Source organism: Schistocerca cancellata, chromosome 1 (assembly GCF_023864275.1).
Source record: "Schistocerca cancellata isolate TAMUIC-IGC-003103 chromosome 1, iqSchCanc2.1, whole genome shotgun sequence".
NCBI classification, from domain to species: Eukaryota; Metazoa; Arthropoda; class Insecta; order Orthoptera; family Acrididae; genus Schistocerca; species Schistocerca cancellata.
In genome coordinates this window covers 489,526,959-489,547,570 of record NC_064626.1, presented here as the reverse complement: position 1 = coordinate 489,547,570, position 20,612 = coordinate 489,526,959, and the positions used below count along the sequence as shown (strand labels likewise).

Here is a 20,612-nt window from a genome sequence, read left to right as displayed (position 1 = left end):
TTGTCACAATTTACCGCTTTTTCGTACGTTTTTGCTAGAGTTATTAATATAGCCCAGAACGCACATAAAAGTTTTCTAGAATTTGTTGTGAGCCTTGGAGCACGGGATAAGGCGGGTTTTCACACACGTTTAGACAAATGCTGCATTGGTGCCCATCTCTGCCTCAGAAAATACGATACATAAAACAGATAAAATACAGCAACACACACAACAATGTTCATACGATTCGCAAAAAGGCGGCGCACACGAGTGCCCTTCATTAGGATAACTAGCGACTGCAGCAAGAGGAAGCGCATCCGTCGACAAATTTAAAAATAAAATAAATTCGCCAAATCATTAAAATATCGGACCCTTTGCGATGGGATGAATGCTAGCAAAAATAGACTGACGTCTGGATTAAATAAATGACTTTTCCATTTGCAATGTTACATTTATATGTGGTCAGCTCAGCTATTTTTAGATTTATTCAGCTTACCATTTCATCTCATTTTATTGGTGCAAATTAATTTCAACTTTGCCCAAATTGCGAAGAGTTTCCGCGCGTTTCACTTGTCATATAGAAAGTAGTTAATTCAACCGCGGCAGCAATAATCCTAAGAAGATTCCCGCCGTACTGCAATCTCCACGGTTTAATTAGGTTTCACAGAGTCCTGTCGCAATTACCTTTAAATTTGTTCTCCGTCCTCTCTTTCCCCAGGTCGGATGAATAAGTGTTCTGAATCTGAATTTAAATTACTCCAAAATTAGATAGCGATGCCAAGTGTTGAAGTCACAGTAATGCGGTGGTCGCAGGAAATAAGTGCAGACTGACGGAAAGGTGAGTCACGCATAAGAACTTCGCTTCACATCTTCCACAGACCTTGTAATAGGAAACATGCGAGAGCATAACGAAAAAGGTTCAAGTTACACGCGATGTGCGTAATCTCTACACAAAGATCAATGTAGTTACAAACGAACTGTATAAAGAGAAACTGAGTTAAATCGTACGACGTTCTTGTTTGGGAGACTCCAGTGGGTAGATACTATAAAACTTATTCTGCATTATCATAAAAATTGTATTTGACCATACATGAGCATGATGAAGTCTGTTAAATTATTTGTTTTGCACTGCTGCCAGTTACCTTCATTATTTTGTTACGATTTAGTATTTTGCGACGCGTTTCGAGCTAGTTTCGTTCAACATCATTAGCTTTGTATTGAATTCACATCAAAAAAAAAGTGACTGAAATAATTTAAAATGAAATATTAGATAATTTACAAATTATGTCTTATGAAATGGTTCAAATGGCTCTGAGCACTATGCGGCTTAACTTCTGAGGTCATCAGTCGCCTAGAACTTAGAACTAATTAAACCTAACTAACCTAAGGACATCACACACATCCACGCCCGAGGCAGGATTCGAACCTGCAACCGTAGCGGTCGCTCGGTTCTAGACTGTAGCGCCTAGAACCGCACTGCCACTCCGGCCGGCTCTTATGAAATCTTGACCGAATTTCGTCTTGTGATAAAATGAGTCGGGAGGGCGAATACGGGTAAGTGACGTCCTCTGGTGGTGTTGCTGTTATCTTTTCTGTGATACAGATAGTTCACTGAATAGGTAATATGAATAACGCAAAATATTCATTAATATGGATGAAAATTAATAGATGTCAGCTGTATTCTCTGAAGTCCTCTAATGAAGCAAATGAAAAGACAGTTGACACATATTATTGATAGCACTACGGTTACGGATTGAATAACTTAAAGTACAGCAACCAGACACGATTTTTAACTGTTTAGCCAAGATGCATTTCGAGGTTTCGCCCACCTACAGACCATAAGTACACCTACAGGGTGGTCAAAAGACTTCTAAGCGTGTTTCGGGGTAGGTTGTGCTGAGAATTAATTTTTAAGGAAAAAGTTCGATATATTGCGCCGTTTCCGAGTTAATTATTATTGAAGTTAGCCAATCAGGCTGTTTTGCACGCAAAATTCAAGAGGTACACCCGATACGTTTTATTAGAGTCAGATGTTCTCGTACCGTAGATGATAGTGGACGAGGCAGCTTAGCCTTTGGATGCGGTTTGATCCTTCCTACCGCCTCACGTCCAATTTTTTTATCGCTCTCTTGTTCGGTTTTAGGAAACCAAACGAAGAACACTTTTGGCGACACTGTCCCTGGCGGGCCGCTTAAGTTTGCTTGCACAATCCCATTTAACTCGGAACCGGCGCAATAAACGCCAATAACCTACCAATGAAACATCCTTACAAGCTCTTGAGTCTGTTAAACAGACACAACAACCGACACCAATTCTCCATATTCAGGGAACGCACCATTATCAGTACACCCACACACACACTTAAACTCAATTCAACCGATTACGTACGAACAAACCGGTTTCCAACACATGGTTCACAGAGTGAATAAAACTCTTCTCATTGACGACAACTACAAATATTAATTACAGACAGTTAACCAAATGGCTATAGTCTGTAGACTAACCGAATCACAAAATTTAAAAAATAATAAATGGACCACCTACAACACAAAATCACCAACACACAAACACAGACACGCTGAACAGACAAACAAGCACAAGTGAAGTGGAAACACCACAACAACAAGCAAAAGGTACACGCTCACTTACAACAACGTACCCTGCAAGACAGGCAAAATACTCAAATAATGTTATCTAATAACAGTCTACAGAACAGGTAACTCAATACAGAGAAAACTAAGGACAAAAATAGACAAACACAACAGATATGGTATTTACCAACTGACATGTCAGAACTGACAACCAGTTTATACAGGACAGATGAGCAGAAACTTCAATATCAGATACACAGAACCGCCTGTCGATCTACTTTTGCTGAATACCTTATGGACATGAGTCAAAGACCAACAGATGTCAACACCGACTTAAAAATTCCGTAGTGCAGCAGCAACCCCCCCACAAAAACTAATAATTCAGGAAAATTACCAAATACAGAAATACATAGTCTCCAGTACCCAGTCTCGTCGATTCTATAATACAACTTGAACTGTCATTTGATTGCAACTTCCCCTAATGAATTTAGAAATAGTAAAAGAATGTTATCCATCCCAGCTGCCGTATTTGATCGCAAGTCCTGCAAAGCTCTGTTAAACTCTGTCTCTAATACTGCATCCCAATTTCTTCCACATCGACCCCCATTTCTGCTCATATCACGTCATCAGTTAAGCCCTCTTCTACGCAGAGGCTTTGAATGTACTCCTTCCAACTATGTGGTCTCTCCTTTACATTTAACAGTTAGATTCCCATTGCACTCTCACATGTCCACACGCTTTCAGTTTCACCGAAGGTCATTTTGACTTTGCAGTATGCTAAATCAGTTCTTCCGACGATCATTTCTTCATCGATTTCTTCATGTTTTCCTTGCCTTGGCTTCCCAGCACTTCGTATTTATTTCATTCGTAAGTGGTTTGTATGGTTTTATTCCTCTCTATTTTATTTGTACTTCCTTCATTCGTCGTTCAGCTGAAGTATTTCATATGCTTCCGTAGATTTCTTGAAACATACTTGCCTTGTACAAATGTTAGTCAGTCCAACCTCTAAGATTACCGCCCTGTTTAGAAATGTCCGTTCCTCTTCAAATGAACTGCCTACTGTGGTATTATTATAGCAGTTGCTACAGCCTTAGAAAACTTCAGTCGCATCCTTACTCAGTAATTCAGTATCCCACTTCTTCCCACACTGATCCTTCCAGTCGATCTTCTTAAATTTCACTCTACTCTTCATCACTATTAAGTTGCGATCTGATTCATTATATGCTCATGCGTACGCCTTACAATCAAGATCTGATTTAGAAACCTCTGTGTACGATGTAACGCAGTTAGAATCTTCCCTTGTCTCTAGGCTTTTTTTCAAGTATTTCTTCTACCCTGTGATTTCTGAATTGAGTATTCGCTGTCAGAAGCTGTAATATAGGCTATAACAGAACCCAATTAGTCGTTTTTCTCTCTCATTCCTATTACTGACCCCATGTTCTCCGTCTTCTGTTCCTTCCCCTACTATTGAGTTCGAATCTCCAGTGGTCATTCATTTCCTCATACATACTCAATTACCCGTTCAGGATCATTGTATACTTTCTCTTCCCTCCCCCTTCCTCCCACCCCTCCTCTCTCTCTCTCTCTCTCTCTCTCTCTCTCTCTCTCTCTCTCTCTCTCCCTCTCTCATTTCCTCCCTCCCTCCCTCCATCCCTCCATCATCTGCTTGTGACATCGTTTTTTGCACCTGATCTATGGTTGCTGGAGATGGTTTGCTTGCGATTCTGATGAGGACAATCTTTTCACTCAACTATTCACAGCAACTTACTCTCTGCACTACCTTCCTGTTCATAACGAACGGTACTGCAATACCATTTTTGCTGCTGTTGATGTCACTCTGTCTTCGTCTGGCCAGAATTCTCTGTCTTCTTTCCATTTCAATTCAGTGACCTACATTGTATCTAGACTGAATCTTTGCATTTCCCTTTTCAGATTTTCTATCTACGACATTCAGACTTCTGACATTCCACGCACCAGCTTGTAGGATGTTATTCTTTGGTTGGTTATTCAATCTGTTTCTCACGGACATCCCCCGAGACCATAACAGGGGACTCATCCGGAACCTTTTTCCAGTGGGGAGATCAACATAACATTTTTTCACTCACAGGTCACATGACCTGTAGAGACACATTAACTGTCTTTAATGAAATGGTTTCCATTGCCTTCTACACCCACTAGCAGTTGATCGTAGCTGATTCTTCTGCTTTTGGGGGGGGGGGGGAGAGGGAGGCTCCAGTTTCCCACCGAAAGAGTAGGACTGTATCGTATACACTTTTCCGCTCTTTCGCCCTCTTTCATTAGGCCTTTGGCAGAACGAGGGTGACTCCTTATGCCAGAAATCTTCGGTTGCTAATGATTTTTATTTAAATTTAAGCACTGTCTGGGTTCAAACTCGATTATTAGTCAAAGACGCTACCTCATACATCCTCAAACCACCTGAAGATTTACTCACTTATTCTGCTTACTATAGTTTCAACGCGCAATAAATAAAATTTCGTTATTTGCCATCCTACCCGCTGCTGCAGTTTCACCGGCCAGAACTGTAATTAAGGTGTACTTACTTACGTGCTATAGCCAATAGTCAATATATATCACCTACACAAACAAACCCGCTGGTATATACATTGTGAAAACTGATTTCAGTTGCAGCATAGAATTCTGCAAGTAGTCGACACACTTGTTTCCTTCCGTCGAGAAAAAAATTTTAAGCAAATTACAATTTTCGTTTATATTAGGAAATCGGATCTTTCATAGCGCGAGTGTTGTGATTATGTGTGATGCATGAATGATACATTGCGTGGTAAGACTTTCTCTTGCACAAAGGAATCAGATTAGAACAATGGCTATAATAAAGATATTGGCATACCTAATGTAGCAGGTTCAAGAAAAAGTTAATTTGAGTTTCGTAAAACAGACACCGGTATGTTTGTCACCTCAAGCAGTGATGTAAGATATTGCATCGGCGGTACATTTAACAAATTGGTTGTTATCTACAAACACTTTCGGGATCGCTTCATCGCTTCAGTGCAAATGTTTCAATCGTCTATGATAAAAAAAAAAAGGAAGGCAGAAGCTGCGCTAGGTGTAATCCGCCGTCCCCATATTTTGAGGGCGTTCCACAGATACTTGCTGTAAATTCTTCATGTAGATGTAGGTGAACTATGTTATACCGAACGGAGAATTTCTTCTACTTCATCCATATGAAGATCGATTACACGTCCAGCAGAAAGATTCACACTGGTAACGACATCGGTCAGACGAAGTTTGTTGAAAACGTGTAAATATTCCTTATTCCGGAATTCTGCGGTCGATGGCAGTGCATCTCGGTGGTCAAGGCGAGGGAGGGAGGAATGTGAGAGGTGGCGGCAGTGGGGGAGGGGGCGGGCGGCCGCTGAGGACTTCGAAAGGGAGAATCAGACATTCTTCTTCCCTGAAACCAGGAATCGCTTCTTAGTAAAATGAAATTATTAGAATTCATCGACCACTTTTCCGTCGCTGTCTTAAATTTTATGTAGTATGGATGGGTATTACTGCAGTATCATCTGAAACACAAACTTTCAGTTTATTCAGGAAACAAGTTCTGATTGAAATATTGATTAAAAATATTTATACATATTGACTTTCTTGCGAGTCAGAGGTTGCAAAGCACAAGAAGGAGAGGAACAACAGCATTTTCTCAGCATCTCGTAAACCAGTACTATGTCGACAAGTTCATCTTATGTAAAGATGTGGGCATCTTGTGTAACGATGTGTGCCATCATTAAACACTAAAACTACTGGTTCATTGGATTCCAACATCGCAAGTTATCTTTTTTTCTTTTTTTTATATACAGGGTGTTACAAAAAGGTACGGCCAAACTTTCAGGAAACATTCCTCACACACAAAGTAAGAAAATATGTTATGTGGACATGTGTCCGGAAACGCTTACTTTCCATGTTAGAGCTCATTTTATTACTTCTCTTCAAATCACATTAATCATGGAATGGAAACACACAGCAACAGAACGTACCAGCGTGACTTCAAACACTTTGTTACAGGAAATGTTCAAAATGTCCTCCGTTAGCGAGGATACATGCATCCACCCTCCGTCGCATGGAATCCCTGATGCGCTGATGCAGCCCTGGAGAATGGCGTATTGTATCACAGCCGTCCACAATACGAGCACGAAGAGTCTCTACATTTGGTACCGGGGTTGCGTAGACAAGAGCTTTCAAATGCCCCCATGAATGAAAGTCAGGAGGGTTGAGGTCAGGAGAGCGTGGAGCCCATGGAATTGGTCCGCCTCTACCAATCCATCGGTCACCGAATCTGTTGTTGAAAAGCGTACGAACACTTCGACTGAAATGTGCAGGAGCTCCACCGTGCATGAACCACATGTTGTGTCGTACTTGTAAAGGCACATGTTCTAGCAGCACAGGTAGAGTACCCCGTATGAAATCATGATAACGTGCTCCATTGAGCGTAGGTGGAAGAACATGGGGCCCTGTCGGAACACCTTCGTACTGGAAATCTGTCTCGATACAACCGTACCGCGCCACGACTATTGCCCCGTGCTAATCCATACATCAAATGGGCATCTGCCAACTCCGCATTTGTAAACATTGCACTGACTGCAAAACCACGTTCGTAATGAACACTAACCTGTTGATGCTACGTACTGATGTGCTTGATGCTAGTACTATAGAACAATGAGTCGCATGTCAACACAAGCACCGAAGTCAACATTACCTTCCTTCAATTGGGCCAACTGGCGGTGAATCGAGGAAGTACAGTACATACTAACGAAACTAAAATGAGCTCTAACATGGAAATTAAGCGTTTCCGGACACATGTCCACATAACATCTTTTCTTTATTTGTGTGTGAGGAATGTTTCCTGAGAGTTTGGCCGTACCTTTTTGTAACACCCTATATATATGACATCTTCAAATCAGCCACTACCAGTGATAAATGTACACATTTTACCTCGAAATTTTCCATTGCCATTGTTCCTGAAACGATATGTAGCAGGTGCTACTAATTTAATGTGTGATGGTAATTAAAATCTCGTGAAGTGTGATACAGTTAGGCAACTCTAAAAAGTGAGAAAATTACATCCGTTAATCTCTTCTTTCCACAGACATCATCCTCAACTTCCGGACGACATACGTGAACCGCAAGGGAGAAGTGGTGTCCAACTCGCGTTCCATCGCCCTCAACTACCTCAAGAGCTGGTTCGTCGTGGACCTACTGGCAGCTCTGCCTTTCGACCTGCTCTACGCTTCCGACCTCTACAGCGGTGAGGTCAGTGCAGAAACCTTACTACTACCGCTGTCAGTCGAACCAAAAAGTCTCACATACGAGATAAAGAGTGAGTAGTTTCAGCTGTAAATGAAATTAAATTCGTGTTTATTTTCAACCAACAATTTGTTTTGAAATGTTACCACATTCGATATACGCTGACTCCAAGCTATCAGTCACTGTGTATGACGTTAGTGCAAGACTGACACAAATCTCTACTTGATATACTACAAATGTTTTGAGATGTGAAGTCAGTACATAACATAAAACAATTTTTATTACTACACATTCTCGAAGTGACGCGACACTACGCTGTTGCCCAGGTGTACTGGAACAGCAGGCTACTAAGTCCATCTATGAGTAGCAACAAATACCCTTGGACAAATATTGCTTAACGTGACGAATACAGGGAGTAGCCACCACAAGGCAGTTGCTGCTAGGCTGAATACCGTAAAACCTACAACCACCAAAAAGAAACGCTAAGTACATCAATTTAAAAAAAGCTGATAAAATGCTCTTAATGCTTTTTTAAGAGACAGTCTTCACTCCTTCGGATCTGATCACGTAAGCGTAGAAAAGATGTGGAATGATTTCGAAGAAATAGTATCAACGGCAATTGAGAGATACATACCACATAAATTAATAAGTGATGGAACAATGACCCATGGTACACAAACGGGTCAGACCGCTGTTTCAGAAGCAGCGAAAAAAGCATGCCAAATTTAAAAGAACGCAAAATCCCCAAGACTGGCAAAGTTTTGTAGAAGTTCGAAATATAGCACTTCAATGTGAGATGCTTTTACTAATTTCCACAACGAAATTCTATCTCGAAATCGGGCAGAAAACCCAAAGAGATTCTGGTCATACATAAAGCACACCAGTGGCAAGACGCATTCAATACCTTCAATGCGTGATAACAACGGCGAAGTCACTGATGACAGTGCCACTAAAGCAGAGCTATTAAACACGCTTTTTCGAAACTCCTTCACCAAAGAAGACGAAGTAAACATTCCTGAATTCCAATCAAGAAGAGCTGCCAAGATGAGAAACATAGAAGTAGATATCCTCTGTGTAACAAAGCAGCTTAAATCATTTAATAAAGCGAAGGCCTCCGGTCAAGATTGTATACCAGTCAGGTTCCTCTCAGAGTATGCTGATACACTAGCTCCATATTTAGCAGTTATATACAACCGCTCGCTCACAGAAAGATCCGTACCTAAAGTCTGGAAAATTGCTCAAGTCACACCATTACCCAAAAAAGTAAGCAGAAGTAATCCGCTGAATTACAGGCCCATAACACTAACGTCGATTTGCAGTAGGGTTTTGGAACATATACGGTATTCGAACATTATGAAGCACCTAGAAGAAAACGATTTATTGTCACTGGAATCGTGATTTCCTGTCAGAAAGGTCACAGTTCGTAGTAGTAGACGGAAACTCATCGAGTAAAACAGAAGTAATATCCCCCGTTCCCCAAGGAAGTGTTGTAGGCCCTCTGTTGTTCCTAATCTGTATTAACAACATGGGAGACAATCTGAGTAGCCCCATTAGCTTGTTTGCAAATGATGCTGTCATTTACCATCTTGTCAAGTCATCAGGTGACCAAAACGAATTGCAAAGTCATTTAGATAAGATGACAGTAAGGTGCGAAAAGTGGCAATTGGCCCTGAATAAAGAAAAGTGAGAAGTTAATCACATGTTTACTACAAGAAATCCGCTAAATTTCGATTAAACGTAAGTCACACAAATCTAAAGGCTGTAAATTCAACTAAGTAATTAGGGAATACTATTACAAATAACCTAAATCGAAAAGGTCACATAGATAATGTTGTGGGTAGAGCAAACCAAAGACTGTGATTCATTGGCAGAACACTTAGGAGGTGCAACAGGTCTACTAAAGAGACTGCTTACACCACGCTTGTGCGCCGTATTCTGCAATATTGCTGTGCGGTGTGGGATCCGCATCAGGTGGGACTTACAGACGACATCGAAAAATTACAAGGGCAGCTCGTTTAGTATTACCGTGAAGTAGCGGAGAGAGTGTCACAGACATGATACGCGAATTGGAGTGGCCATCATTAAAACAAAGGCGTTTTTCGTTGCGACGGGATGTTCTCATGAAGGTCGTCCCTCTCGGTAGTGCCACGTGGCCGTTCAGAGACAGGTCTTGTTGGAACTGTATGTTCCCGTGACCGACGCTGTCAGCTATCATGTACAGTGGCTACATTCTTGCTAAGATTTTCAGCAGTATCGCGGTAGGAACATTCAGCTTCTTTTAGCTCTATTACATGATCTCGTTCGAAGTTGTTGAGTTGTTGATAATGGTGTGTCCGTCGTCTTAAAGGCATTCTTGACTAACATTAACTCATGAATGGTAACTAACGCCCACAACCGTTACAAAGCGTGTTTACAGTGAACCTGATTTGCATCCACATAGTGGCGCTACAAGCACCACTTTCACGAGCTAGCGCCAAATTTGAACAGACGTCATCTTGCAGATGTAGAAACATGACTGCCAACTTTTGTTTATCCCGCACAACCCGTTCTTCGTATTGGGATTTTTTCCATCATTGTGCATACACGATTCAGACCGGAATCTGTTCATAAGCGGAATCGTTCGGAAGGGGAATCCATATCCGTTAGAACTAACAGGGGTTGTCGATCGAATGCGCGTTACTTGGTTATTCACTTGCTTATTCATCCGTATATTATTTGCCACATTATATCAGACATATCATCTTAATTGAAAAAGCAAACTTTTTATTAAAATTAACTAATAAGTGTATACAGTACTATTATCAAATGCAAGTTAAGTCCAACTCCAGTTTGATGATCATGAATGCTTCTGTTTCTCAGATGATTGTTGTTTTTCTTGATGTACATAACACATTGGTAGATGTACACACGTGGTATAGCTAGAATCCCTGGTTGTTTGGATAGATTTTTACAGAAAGCTCGGTTAATGTGTCTTGTTATTATTCTCATAGTCCTTTTATGTAGATTGAGGCATGTGTCCACGTTTTTATGTATAGGATCCCCCTCCTCCCCCTCTCCCCACACAAACACGCACACACACACACACACACACACACACACACACGTTTTGATCTCGTAGCAAAATTTGGAATGCATATCGGAATGATACCTGTAAGGCATTGTCTGTTACACACTGATGACTGTAAGGGCAAAAAATGCTGATCACATTTTTCTTTGTTAATGTATTTGTGCTCATCCCACTTCAAGTGTCAGTCACTATTAATTCCTAAAAATTTTGGTTTGTTTTGCAATCTATGAATTTTTTATCCATATTTAATTTCAAGTAATTGTTTCCTCACTTTAATTATAATTTAATGGTGTTTGTTTTCTCCACGTTCAGTGCAAATTTATTGGATGATGGTAGGTTATAAATAACTTTTAGGAATTCATTTACTTTCTGTACTAGGCATACTGGCGTTTTATCTATGATTACAATGTTTCTGTCTTCAGCAAAACGTGCTTTTCTCAATATGTAACATTGTCTGGAAACACGTTGATGTACTCGAATATCAAACACAACGTAATTTCTAAGAAACTGCACTGACGGACTGCTACATTAATATATTAGGGATCTTTATTCGATTCCTGTACCATCAGTCATTGGCGACCCTTCTTATTCTTCATGACTTACGTTTGTTAGTAAGCTTTTATGGTCAACAGAGTCAAAGGCTTTTAACAGATCGAAAAACATATGTGTGACATATTTATCTTCATCCATTGCGTCTGCCATGGCTGTTTCTGTACTTCTACCACTCTGGAAACTGAATTGGGATTCATTGAAATAGCTGTATTTATTAAAATAATTCGTTACCTTGTCTTTCATAATGGATCCTATTACTTTTGAAAATGAGCCTGCAGTTTTCTATACCTTCTGAATCACCTCTCTTTAACAGAAGCACAACTATTACATATTTCAAATACTGCAGAACGATTTCTGATCTGTCAGTTGATGGGGCTTGCCTACTGTCTACGCATTCTTTAAATACACACATTACCGCTTGATGTAGACCTACTCACTTCTTAGTCTTCAATTTTTGTACTGTTTTCCTGACTTTATGTGTGGTGAGCAATAACATGATAGTACTCACTACATAATTTTTTTTACTGGAACAACACTTCATTTTGTGAATTTTTGTTGTCGTTTCTCTACTATACCTGAAAACATTAATTCCCATAATTTGCTACTTTCTAAGGATTATTCATCGACCTACTATTGTCTTTTAGCTGTAGGTTAACCGATTATGTTTCTATTTTCGTATTACTTGTTTTACAATCTTCCTGACTAACTTACTTTTATTTTCAGCGTGAAGTACTGTTTGGTCATTTTCCGACACCTTGCGGCAAGCAGCACCTTCTTGTACATATTTTTGTGTCTTTGATAATAATTTAGGAACTCTGGCACACCATGGATTTTTTTCTATGGAATTGAGATTTTTGTGGTCTGAGAGCACATGCTTATTCTTGCTGTTATCCCCTTGCTTTTGTTTGGCACTACTATTTATTTGGACAGTGACTGCTAAAAGTCACTGTAGAGAACAGAGTAACCCTGACAAATCTTGAATTTTGGAGGAAGTCTTCCATAGGTTTCCTGTCTGATGGGTTTACCCAACACGGCTTTTACTTTTAATAAACTGGCAAAAATGATTATAGACCCCAAGATCTTTGTGACAACATGATCATCTACGGATGCAGACGTTTTTGTTATGCTTGTTGTGCTGTTCACCAGCTGTGAGATGCCACACCTGTGACGGATGTTTGAGACTGCTACTGTTTCCATCAATGATATTTGTATTCATATTTATACCCCCATATAAAATTTCCTTGTTCTTAGGAACTGAAACTTTGTCGAGAACCTTAATTAATTTATAAAAAACATGACTCTATTTACAATATACTAAGTGATCGGTACACAAAAAAGTGGTTGTCCTTTTTCTGTAAACGGCGATATCTGTTAGTTCAACACCTGCAATTTCAAAATGTCTCACATCACTAACTGCGGGAACATGACGGTGATATGTACGCCTCAGAACGGTTGGTATATATATGATTAAGTGACAAAAGGCCACCAGCGTGCATTAGTGTTTTTCATATGTGGTGTTATTATCCGGCCTAGAAGAGTATATAAGAAACGTGAACAACGTCAGATGTTGAATAAATACTTTGAAGAACACGTAGAGGTCGCGTAGGAGTGTGAGATAGCGTTATCAGCACATGACAGAGTTTGAAAGAGGCCTCAGTTTGGCATTTCATTTAGCCAGCTGGCCGAGTCGTGCGATATCCAGATTTGTAGGACGTTCTCAGGTGACAGAGGTGCGATGTTGGACTGCATGCGAACTTGAGAACAGACCTACTCGTCGATAAGGCCCAGTCGACTATGTCTGACCACCATAAGTGAAGATCACCGTATTGTGCACCGAGTACGTAGTAAGCCCTTTACATCTGCGCCTGCTATCCGAGAACAAGTGTCGGACTCCCTGTAACACACCGTGTTATCCCACACTGTTGGTCGCTGACTAGCAGGAACCGATCTAGAGATCTGCCGCCGCGTGTAGGCTGCTGTTACATCACGAATGGCTGCATTTCGAGTGATACTGTGATCGGGAAGCATCGACTGGTGACGAATGGCATCGTATCGTGTTCAGTGATGAATCACAGATTTGCACTACCACAAATGACAATAATTGCCGGCGATTAAGCCAGAGTCCTGTAGAGAGGTCCCATTCTTCCATTGTCTTGAAGAGTCATAACCGCGTCACTCCTGTTGTCGTCCGCCTCCAGTAGCTGAATGGTCAGCGTGACGGATTGTCAATCCTCTGGGCCCGGGTTCGATTCCCGGCTGGGGCGGGGAATTTTCTCTTCCCAGGGAATGGGTGTTGTGCTGTCCTCATCATCATCCTATCATCCTCGTCGACCGCAGTTCGCCGAAATGGCATCACATTGAAGGACCGGGACCCGGCGAAAGGCCTGCCCGACGGGGGCCCCTAGGCATACGATCAAATTTTAAAAAAATTCATGTTGTCGTGGTGTCCGGAGCCATCGAGTATGACTTCAGGCCACGGCCGCTACTGATTAAGGGGACTCTGACGGCGGCACAAAAGTATGTCGCGGGTATCTTACGTTCTCTTGTGGTTTGTCAGTTTCGCGTGCCATTTTTCAACAGGACAATGCTCGACTACATACGGCTCGTATCGCTATGAACTGTCTGGATGATGTTGAGTTACTCCCGTGACCGACCAGAAATGACCTCATATCAGTCCCGCATAGGACATGTATGAGGCCAGCTCGGTTGGTTGGTTTGGGGTTTATAGGGACAAAACTGCAGGGTCATTAGTCTCTTTTTCCTCATGCAAACAAGTCTCAAGATAAAACAATTCCCAAAAGGAGTTAGGAAAAGGAGTAAAACTAACGGGGAACCACACTGAAAAAGCAAACAAAAGAAGCAAACCAAAATAGGAAAACACACACTAAACGGAAAAGTAGAGGAAGTTGTTAAAATCATATAGCAGATGGCCTGTGCTGGCTGATCATAAGAATAAGAAAGGATGAGCCAACCCCTCTGCAACACACTAAGATCTCCAGCTTAAAAGACAATACAAGATGAATGCACATAAGGAAAAGATCAACGCCAAGACAAACAAAGTGCAAAGAAGGAGTGACGATCCAGCTCGGACGTCAACTCCGTCCCAGGGCCAGTATCCAAGACATCAAGAATCATTTATTACGCTGTGAGCCAGCTTGCCTTAGAGGAGCATTCAACGGCTTTATCCTGTGAAGTCCACATCGAAAGAGTGCATGCATCCAAAACAGAGGTGTGCATTATCATACTGATAAGACGTCTCATACTGCCAAGTTCTTTGTAAATTGATTAAATTTTGTAATTACTGCAATAGTATCTCATACTTTCTCAGTATGTGAAGTCATTTCGTTTCTTGCTTCCCTTCTGCGTGCTTCACTTTTTGTCCGATAGAGTATAGATTCATATGGGGATAACATGTGGTCTGTAATGCGAATTACAATTGTTACAAATTGTTGTATTTTATTTTTATTGACTGAATTGTTCGCTGAAATGTAGCTAGACCTGTGTGAACTGCAATGTCACTTGCCATTGCAGCTTCTTTCGGAAATAGATGCCTAATAAGCAATACTTTGCTTTTTTGTGACATGATTGGAGAAGTTCCTTCTCTAATGGTGACATTTTCAGGCAGGGGCACCTATTGTCTGAATTTAAACTAAGAAAGGCTCTAGTCGTTCTATGAACGAGGACGGGTATTGGACCTTGTGTGGCCCGAGATTCACCCACTACGCTTCTCCCCTTTTCAGTCCTGTGCTGATATAGCCGCTGTCTTGCAAAGCTCCGTTTGCCAATGGTCCCACCTGCTACCAGTGCAACATGTCCAAATTCAGCCGTAGTCAGCGTCATCCTGAGCCCTGCGTAATACGCTTTACGCTATTAAGATATGATCTTTGCGCCGGAACAACTCAGCAACGAGTAAATTTAGTAAATTGATGCTACAAGTCTAGGAAGATTGCATGGCGTCCGTAAAATGCGTTCCTAATAGTAGTGATCAGTAAGTTCCATATAAATATCCCTGGTTGATGCCCTCTTTATGCCCACTTTACTAAATAAATAAATCCCAAACATATAATATCATTACGTTGATTGCCCATTAGAATTAATTCGATACAGAAGCAAATACTTAGCACAACGGATATTCTTTGGCATCCGAAATGGCTTACTGCAGTGAACTGAATAAATTTCTAATCTCTGAATTTAACATTGGAACCCATAAGCACCATCTAGATTACGCCCAGTAGGAGAGACATGTATCTTAATCGTAGATTCATAGGTTCAGTTATGGTTTAAATATTTCACTGCTTACGTCTGGTAATACTTCGTTCCCGCAAAACATTGTATCAATATGGTGAAACAACTGATTGTTTGAAATTCGCGGGGCAAACATCCTAGCACGATTCTGAAAACAAATTATGAAAGTAATTGAATTTGTTTCTGTACGTATAATGCGCACGACGTTAGCAGTTGTTATCATCGAACTAATAACAGAGCTAAAGGCACAAAATCGTTTTTCTTACAATTCCTGTGCAAAGCATTAGTGCAAGGCCTCATGCTTACTCATTGCCACCACGATGAGTAGTATATTTCATTTAATTAAACTGATGAAACGTACTAGATGTAAATAATGATATGAGATTCTCTTTTGATCTATGATTACTAAATCCCAAGTAATAGACATATTATACACATAAATAGTGCCGGCCGTTGTGGCCGTGCGGTTCTAGGCGCTTCAGTCTGGAACCGCGTGGCCGCTACGGTCGCAGGTTCGAATCCTGCCTCGGGCATGGATGTGTGTGATGTCCTTAGGTTAGTTAGGTTTAAATAGTTCTAAGTTCTAGGCGACTGACGACCTCAGAAGTTAAATCGCATAGTGCTCCGAACCATTTGAACCATTTTTGAGCCGCAGAAATAGTATGATTAATATTACATGATCCACATGGTACGCATTCCATTATCATACAAAGAGGTACCCTTCACGGTAGTCATGAAAAATATTAAGCCGCGCGGGATTAGCCGAGCGGTCTTGGGCGCTGCAGTCACGGACTGTGTGATTGGTCTCGGTGGAGGTTAGAGTCCTCCCTCGGGCATGGGTGTGTGTGTTTGTCCTTAGGATAATTTAGGTTAAGTAGTGTGTAAGCTTAGGGACTGATGGCCTTAGCAGTTAATTCCCATAAGATTTCACACACATTTTTGAAAAATACTAAGTTCAAAAAGCCTTTGGTGAATGAAATATCAGCTTGCTAGACTCGATTACGATCAAATACGGCGTGCAAACAGAACGGAAACTGTCCCACAGTAATTTTAACAACCAGAACCACCCTGCTATTCATTCTGCTTTTTAACCCTGAAATATTACCTTTCCAATAGGCCTTGCCAAGTTAACGTGTATAGAAAACATCACCTTGTGCTCCAGAGCAAACGCGTCGAGAAATGTTGTGTATAATTCCCAGCGTCATATTCATGAAACAAACCGTATGCTGCTTTCATACATCGTTCTCCATCTTTCTCAGTACCATTCAGTGCGACTTTTCTCATCAACACACCATATCACAAACAAGCAAAAACACGCCATCACTTCATAACAGGCTCAAACGGAACAGAACGAAGAGGAAGTCTTTCTTCCCCTTCAGACTTGACAGTCATGCTCCGTAACAGCGCCCTCAATCCCCACTGGCTGAGCCCACTATAGGTGGAAAGATCTAAGCCAAGATGAAGCAGTATAGCAGAATCAGGAGCGAGTATACAGAAAATCGATCAGTGGGCGCAGATACGACAGCAAAGGCTACTCTCGGTTTGTAGACAGGTAAAACATAATTTATGGAAGTTGGCAAATTATTTAAAAAACTTCCATGCTATCCTGTGTAGGTTACCACTCATATCATATTCCCAGTTTCCTGCCCCATCCATTACCATTACTCCAGCCACCCTTGTGGGAATCTTTATATAAAAACCCTCAGTCCTCTATCACTTGAGTTACTCATGCACCAGGGATAAAAACGTTGGTCGCCTGGTACTCTGACCCAAGCATTCCCTTCAGTTGCAGACTCACCTCTCGCCTTAATTCCTAGCATCGGTGCTTTTTTCTTCCTAACATTTTTCACACTGGTAATCTTCCTGATAATTGATGGAGTGTGCTGCATATTTCCTACACCTTCTACCTAAGGTACCTCGACACTTCCTGTAACTCTGATAGCTGCTGATTCCTACTTCTTGTATACACAACGAAACTCTCAGATCGTGTCCTGTTCTTCATCAACTATTTGTCATTTCCCAGTTCCCAGCACCCTACACCTCCCTGTCTCCCTAATCCATAGCAGCTCTTTCCTTGCCTCCAAATGTGCCTGATGGGCACAGATTTTCCCTCCTTGTTCGTTAGTCAAATTATTCCTACGATATATCATGCAGTTCCAGGAGAGAACCTCTCAGTCATTCCCAGTGACCTCCCTACTGTACCCCTTCTCCCCCATGAAATTATTTCCCACAAGGTACACAGTACATCCCATTCCCCATACCGTATAACAATTCCCATACCCCTACGCATAGGTAAAGATTTTGAAAGGAAGAATCAAAGAATTAAGAAACCTCATGTGTACCATGTTATGTAAATGTGCGGGAATGTGCAACATTTACGCGCTCAGTAGAGTTGGCAGTTATAAACAAACGGTAAAAATGTAAAAAACCGCGTGACCCCTTTAGGTATAGTATCACAGTGGAATGAATTAGAGTTCACTTAAAGCATATAATGTAGAAAGCACTTTTGACTAAATTATTCTGAATTGATAGCTCGTAAATTTAGTTGCTTGGTTGACTTGGAGGAGGGGACCAAACAGCAAGGTCATCGCTCCCATCGTATTAGGGACGGATGGGGAAGGAAGTCGGCCGTACCCTTTCAAAGAAACCATCCCGGCATTTGCCTGAAGCGATTTAGAGAAGTCATGGAAATCTTAAATCAGGATGGCCGGACGCGGGTTTGAACAATTGTCCTCCCTATTGCGAACCCATTGTGCTTACGACTGCGTGGTAAATTAAGCTTAGATCGGAACACTGGAAAACGTGGAAACAATTTAGACCTCGACCACAAACAAGTATCGTAATTTCAAAGTAACACGGGTTATTTCCTAAAAGCTTGTCTTTTCCAAAAGCTTTACTTTTTTTTAAAAAATAATAGGTACTAATGCGTATATTTACTACAAAATGTATTCAAATCAAGAACTAAAATCTCTTAAATAACCTACAATGATGCACGACAAATGCGTGTGCGTCTCACACGCCGGCCAGCTTTAATATATTCACAGCGTAACGCGAATGGTGGATGACTTGCTAGACTGTCGATAGCGAGTTGCGGAAATTATGAAAAATCTTAAGAGGCAGCTGTTCGAAAGCAGATAGCGTATATCAGTATAAAATCACTTGAAATACTTCCGATAGATTTCATGGCGAAAACGTCGAATATTCTTCAGCTCCTCGCGACTGGTCCCGTAGAGGCGATGTTAATATAATAGGAGCTCGCACAGACGTATAAAAGCAATCAAATTTCCCTCTCTCCATTCCTGAATGATATTGTAGGATGTGATGTTAAAACATTTCGTCTCAAAACACTTTATAGCCATTCGCTCACTACTCACATAGATTTTGTTATCTCCAGGATAATATTCTGCTATCTATCGAAAACGTATGGTGTACTTCCGTAGAGGATCCCCCAAGACCGACAACGTGATCTATGTAACAGAGCTAAGGTGTCATACGGCAAATTTTAGTAAAGGCTACGCTGTTGAGTAAGCGATGACGGTCACTTCGTAGCTGGTTCAGTAACTTGTCGCAACTAGTTACCAGGACAAACAGCTAAGCGTGCCAGCCAACTTAAGCGGCATGTCACACTTCACTGGGGCGTTCCATCATCAAGCCTTCACGGATGACGCCTGCTGGGAAGTTCAGCCCTTGTAAACGTTGCCTAGGGTCGCCTCTTCGTAGCGTCTGGATATCCAATAATTTCTCTTCCTAGATAATATATATCACCACCCACCACCCATCGGCAAACTTATTCAGGCCGAGCGGCTCTAGGTGCTACAGTCTGGAACCGCGCGACCGCTACGGTCGCAGGTTCGAATCCTGCCTCGGGCATGGATGTGTGTGATGTCTTTAGGTTGGTTAGGTTTAAGTAGTTCTAAGTTCTAGGGGACTGATGACCTCAGAAGTTAAGTCCCATAGTGCTCAGAGCCATTTGAACCATTTGAAACTTATTCAGCTCTCCTTACTTTCGGGACCGCTTGTGTAACTTTTTTTCAGTCATCATTCTTCTGGCTGGTTTGATGCGGCCCGCCACGAAATCCTCTCCTGTGCCACACTTTTCATCTCAGAGCTGCACTTGCAACCTACGTCCTCAATTATTTTCTGGGTGTATTCCAATCTCTGTCTTCCTCTACAGTTTTTACCCTCTACAGCTGCCTCCAGTACCGTGGAAGTTCTTCCCTTGATGTCTTCGTCACCCCGTCCCCTCTCCCTACGTTCTATTCCTCGCCGATTCTGCGGAGAACCTCATCATTTCTTACCCTATCGGTCCACCTAATGCACAAAATTCTTCTGAGCACCACGTCTCAAATGCTTCGATTCTCTTCTGTTCCTGTTTTCCATACTCAGAAATTTCTTCATCGAGGCCTATGTTTGATACTGTCAGAATTCTCTTGGCTAGAAACGCTGTATTTGCCAGCGCTAGTCTCCTTTTTACGTCCCGCTTGCTCCGTTTATCATCGGTTATTTTCCTTATCCTCGTGCAATTAGTGATACCCAACTGTGGTGTTAAGTTTCTCGGTTTTCTCATTTCTGCTATTTCTCGTTACTTTCTTCTTTATTCGATTTACTCTCAATCCATATTTGTTCTCATTAGACTGTTCATTCCATTCAACAGTACGAGCTGAACTTTATGCAGAACAGAATTAATCTCATTCCTCTCTCATTTCTATTACTAAGCCCATATTTTTCCGTAATCCTGTCTTGTATTTCTTCCCTCACAACCGCATTCCTATTAAATTTTCATCTCCCTTTATGTAGTGAATTACCCGTTCGCTATCTCATATACTTTCTCTGTCGCTTCATTTTCTGCTTAAGGCGTCAGCGTGTATATCTGAGCTATTGTTGTCGGTGATAGTTTGCTG

At 41.4% G+C, this 20,612-nt stretch overlaps 1 protein-coding gene across 1 annotated transcript in view; it reads left to right on the top strand.

Annotated features, from left to right (window-relative positions):
- LOC126177811 (potassium voltage-gated channel subfamily H member 8) overlaps window positions 1-20,612 on the top strand; it is a 475,984-nt gene that overhangs the window by 257,747 nt on the left and 197,625 nt on the right. Inside the window, exon 6 of the mRNA XM_049924483.1 lies at window positions 7,690-7,853. Coding sequence (XP_049780440.1) covers window positions 7,690-7,853 — 164 coding nt within the window. The remainder of the gene's footprint in view (window positions 1-7,689; window positions 7,854-20,612) is intronic.